Source organism: Salvia miltiorrhiza, chromosome 2, assembly GCF_028751815.1.
Source record: "Salvia miltiorrhiza cultivar Shanhuang (shh) chromosome 2, IMPLAD_Smil_shh, whole genome shotgun sequence".
Classification (NCBI taxonomy): Eukaryota; Viridiplantae; Streptophyta; class Magnoliopsida; order Lamiales; family Lamiaceae; genus Salvia; species Salvia miltiorrhiza.
The window spans coordinates 41,147,163-41,151,448 of NC_080388.1; the positions used below are offsets into that span (position 1 = coordinate 41,147,163).

The window sequence follows — 4,286 nt, forward strand, 5'->3', positions numbered from 1 at the left end:
AATGTAAATATTGGAGTATAAAATATTTTTTTCTCTTTCTGTGTATTTTCAACTTTGATTTTTGGTCACGAGAGCTCTGTAAAAAATGAGAAAATTTAATATTTAAAACACTCTTCTAGAACAAAATTATGCAGATGTTGCTCAAGTAATTCTCAGCATTCAAATAATGTTGTTCGAGGTAGGCTTTCACTCAATAAATAAAAAATTGCGTGAAAATTAGATTTTATACTTTGTGAACCCAACTTTGACATATTTATGACTTCATGGCATAACCTTCACGAAATTACGATTTTTTTTCGAAATCTTTCTACCATATGAAAGAACCCTAAATCTTCCAACTATATAAGCTTCAATAAATTACATATTAAGAACTATAAAACATCAAATATTTGCAAAGCATATTAAAAAGAGAGTACTTCAAATATATTTGCTAATATCTAAAATGTTTCTCTATGATTACTGCAACCGAAAATTACAAGAATCAGCAGCAAAAAACACAGCATTTTCCCCCTCTCAAAAAAATGTAACTATATATGAAGCAGTCCTACTGAAAGATTTAACATGCTTAAACCGCAGTAAACCTTCCAGTCGCCCCTGCCATGGAAAACTCGACCTGCAGTCGAAGGGTTGCAGAGACGAGACGCTAATATCAGCATTCATATTGGAAATATCCTTAAGGTCCTCTTTATAGGCAACAACCAAGATAGTCCTTAATCCCACAGCATTTGCCAGAAGATTTGCCCCTATCGACTTCCTGGCAATTGACCACCGAAAATATCATTGGATAAAACGTGACTGGAGATTTTCAAATTACTCCAAATGGATTAGCATATTACCTATATCCACAAGGCCGTCACTGTTTCCAGCTAGCTAAATTGTGATAGGAGTAACATGCAGGCCATCATTATGGGGAAAGCAACGAGGGCTGATGCCTAATTGGCAGATTGAGTTTAGATTCAGGATAAATGTTCAAAACATTTTTGTGGCAAGATTAGATGGAGAAAGTTCGATAACATAAGGTAAGGAAAAGATCATACCACAAAAAATACAACCTCCTCGTGAGCAAGAGATGCAGTTAGTTCATGGCTCTCAATTGCATGTCTTACAACTCCTTGCAACTATAATTCAAGAATTGTTACTTCACAATACGCCGAAGGCTGATGCAATAACCTTCTCTAAATAGTCAAGCTCAATAATATTTACTATTGAATTTCAATTAGGCAAACATTTAGTAGTAAAATAATATGATCAAATATTCAGTTAAATTCCAAATATGCTGCTTGAGAAAAGTGAATAGCTGCAAAGATGCATCTATAATTCATAATTTAGTAGGACGTCTAGGTACTTTATTCAATGAAACTACAATGAACTTTTGCTTTCTCTTTTGTGAAACAGTTAGCCTAATCACTTCACTCACAGTTAATTACCAAATTTCTTAAAACATTAACAGAAAAGCACACAAATCAACAATGTCTGAAACAGAGGAAAACCTGGCATAGAAAGTGAGGGGAGCAGTGAACTTCTTCATAAGTCATAACCAATAAATCGTAGTTATTTGATGCATCCTAACATTCACGATACTAGAAGGTTCTATCTTTGCGCAAGCAGAGAAGCCTAGCTGCATTGCAAGAATAACTTTGCTTATCGTTCATATTTAAATTCATTTCCAAAAAATAGTTGCTGTCTAAAAGTCTGAACTCCTGCAACATTTCTTCAGCAATGTATGTTTGAAGCAATGACAAAGCTAATACACCCTTCTCAAATCTAATAACTAATACGCACCTGAACAGATTCATGAGAAACACACAGGAAGAAGAAGTGTATGTTCTTGAGTGGTCAATTATTAACATAGTCAATTCTTCACAATGAAGTTGTACCACAATATTCACATATGGTGCACTCATCCAAAAGTCAATCTCAGAATAACACAATTGCATTCTTGTTTAGATTACCACTTACAACCTACCATCTTATCATAAGCCGAGTTTTGACCAAGCTCCAGATCTATTATAAAATAAGTTATGCTAATGGGTTATGTCAGTGTTATGCATGAGTTTGAAAAAATTGAAATAGTTATATGACTTAAAGTTCAGAGATTGCAATCCATAGAATCTCATGCCTTATCTAGTTATCTTACATATTTTTGTCTCCAAAAGCCTAAGCTAACACATTCCAAGTCAGGAGCTGAATCAGTGTCAGGATATCAAGATCAGAACAAAAGGGAAATTACTTGATGCAAAATTCCCCATAGCGTGGACACATACTATGCTACTACCCCATAGCACACACATACTATGCAACTATATAGCAGATACTTTCCTACAACCTGACAATATATCATGTTAATATGAAGCCTACAAATGCAATTGAGCAGCAAGGAATAAAGTCGATACCTGATGATGGTAATGCTTCACAGTTGCAAATGTCTGGAAAGCTTGAGATCTCACAATAGCAAACATAGATCCATCCCTCGGGACATAAGGATCCAAGATCCCCATCAGTGTTTTGAGAAAATCACCGTAAAGATTTACAAAGAACTACAGAGCAAAGAGCATCGTTCTCAGCTTGCAAATTCAGATAAAGAGGGAAAACGGGAAATGGAAAAGATTTAGACTCTGCAAGCTAAACAGTAAAACTCTCGTCAACAGATCTTGGCTAACAATTCTGTAGAATGGGAAGAAGTAGATCCCACAGATTAAAGTATTAAGGAAACACAATACCTTAACAACTGGGCATCTTTTCCAGAGTTCCTTTCTAATTTTTGATGTCCGCACCTGTAGGACAAATATGATCGTGCAATCGATCAGTAAAGAGGTTTTTCATAAAGTAATGGTACACACACCTTTGGAGAACAAAGATGAAATACACAAATACCTCAACCATGTAAAGAGCCTGCTCAAGTTTCTGAATTTGAATCCACTGTTCTGATACAATTTGAGATGTCTGCACACAGAATCACTAAATAAGGAGAGCTAAATAATGCTTATGATCTACTGACCAGATCTCTATATTGAATAATTTGCATCCTATTTATGAAAACATTAGACACCTCTGCTGAATTGAAATAGTACATACAATCTCATCTGCTTCCGTAGTTGGATCCTTTTATCATAAGAGAACACGAGTTTTAACAATTTTTATAAGTACGATGAGAGCCAATATTCCGCAAAATTATGTTCATTCAGGGCAATCACGATTGACAAACTATCCAATAATTTCAAAAGCACCGACTTGATCAGTAAGTCTGCATGCATACACACATAAAGGGAAAACATCCAGCAAACATGTTATAACACTACTTAGTATGAAAATGAGATGCACTAGTCTCATCTACCAACTGTAGGATTGCCACCATATACAGTCTAGAAATTCTTCAAGGTTTATTAGACATTTTAGTAGTCAATTTTTTTTTTTTTTTAATTCTTAAACTTCACATTGCTGCCATAAAAGATTAAAATATGATCAAAACGTCACTTGCATATAGAGGATTTCGTCTGCTAATAATGGCACCACAAGATTCTAATACGACCTAATGAACGAACCTCTTCAACTTGTGAAGCAACTGCTTTTAACCTTCTTTCAGCATCAAATGCTTTTTGCTCCAAACCGTAGATTTCAAAGTTATTCTTACGAGAGGCTGCCCAGAGAAGTCTGACCTACGTAAATACAGCACATTCATTTGATTCCATTCCCAAAATCATAAATTTAGCAAACTAGTCTAACAACAAGGATGCAGAACCTATCGCTACTACATTAAACAATACCTCTTCCTCAAGAGCACTGAGGTTCACATTTTTACGCGACTGATCTTCCTCAAAATCCGAAAACACAGTTTTCAGACGATCAATCTCTGATGTCAACTCTTCGATTCTCCTCTGGCAATCACCGAAATACTGAGTTCTCGCGTTTAAGTCTCCAATTTTTTCCTCGAGTATCGATTCTGCGATTCAGAACTGCAGCAACTCAGTATCAAATCTTAATTTCAAACGAAGCATGATAAAATCGCTCACCTATCGTAATAGAGAATACCTAATCGAGCGAATTTGAGCTTCGCCCCTTCCACCTCACACGCAATAGACTTTTGGCTCCAGTGATCCGAACAAGACGGCGGCGCTGCGCTATCGGCCGGAGAATCGACGGCGTTCGTTGCCGTTACAGAGAGAAAGAGAGAGGCGAGAAGCAGTACCAACGATCTTGTCATTGCGACTGAGTTAACCGACTCAGACGCTAGCTCCGCTCGTCTGAGTTTGTTCTGTTAACGTTCGCAGATTTTAGACATTTTATTA

At 36.3% G+C, this 4,286-nt stretch overlaps 1 protein-coding gene across 3 annotated transcripts; it reads right to left on the minus strand.

The window, feature by feature from the left end:
• Positions 1–401: 401 nt before the first annotated feature.
• LOC131013457 (uncharacterized) lies at positions 402–4,286 on the minus strand. 3 transcript variants are annotated; one of them, XM_057941548.1, is made up of 9 exons: positions 4,030–4,284; positions 3,765–3,940; positions 3,543–3,656; positions 2,875–2,943; positions 2,721–2,774; positions 2,394–2,537; positions 1,038–1,118; positions 837–932; positions 402–754 (listed from the first exon to the last, which is right to left on the minus strand). In XM_057941548.1, the coding sequence occupies exons 1-8, from the start codon at positions 4,199–4,201 to the stop codon at positions 867–869; spliced, it is 876 nt and encodes a 291-aa protein (XP_057797531.1). In that variant the 5' UTR covers positions 4,202–4,284; the 3' UTR covers positions 402–754; positions 837–866. The 3 variants fall into 3 exon arrangements, 2 of the variants coding, with proteins under 2 accessions (XP_057797531.1, XP_057797532.1); XR_009097702.1 differs by lacking the exon at positions 402–754 and adding an exon at positions 1,491–1,618 and having other exon boundaries at positions 876–932; positions 4,030–4,286; XM_057941549.1 differs by lacking the exons at positions 402–754; positions 837–932 and having other exon boundaries at positions 1,055–1,170; positions 4,030–4,286.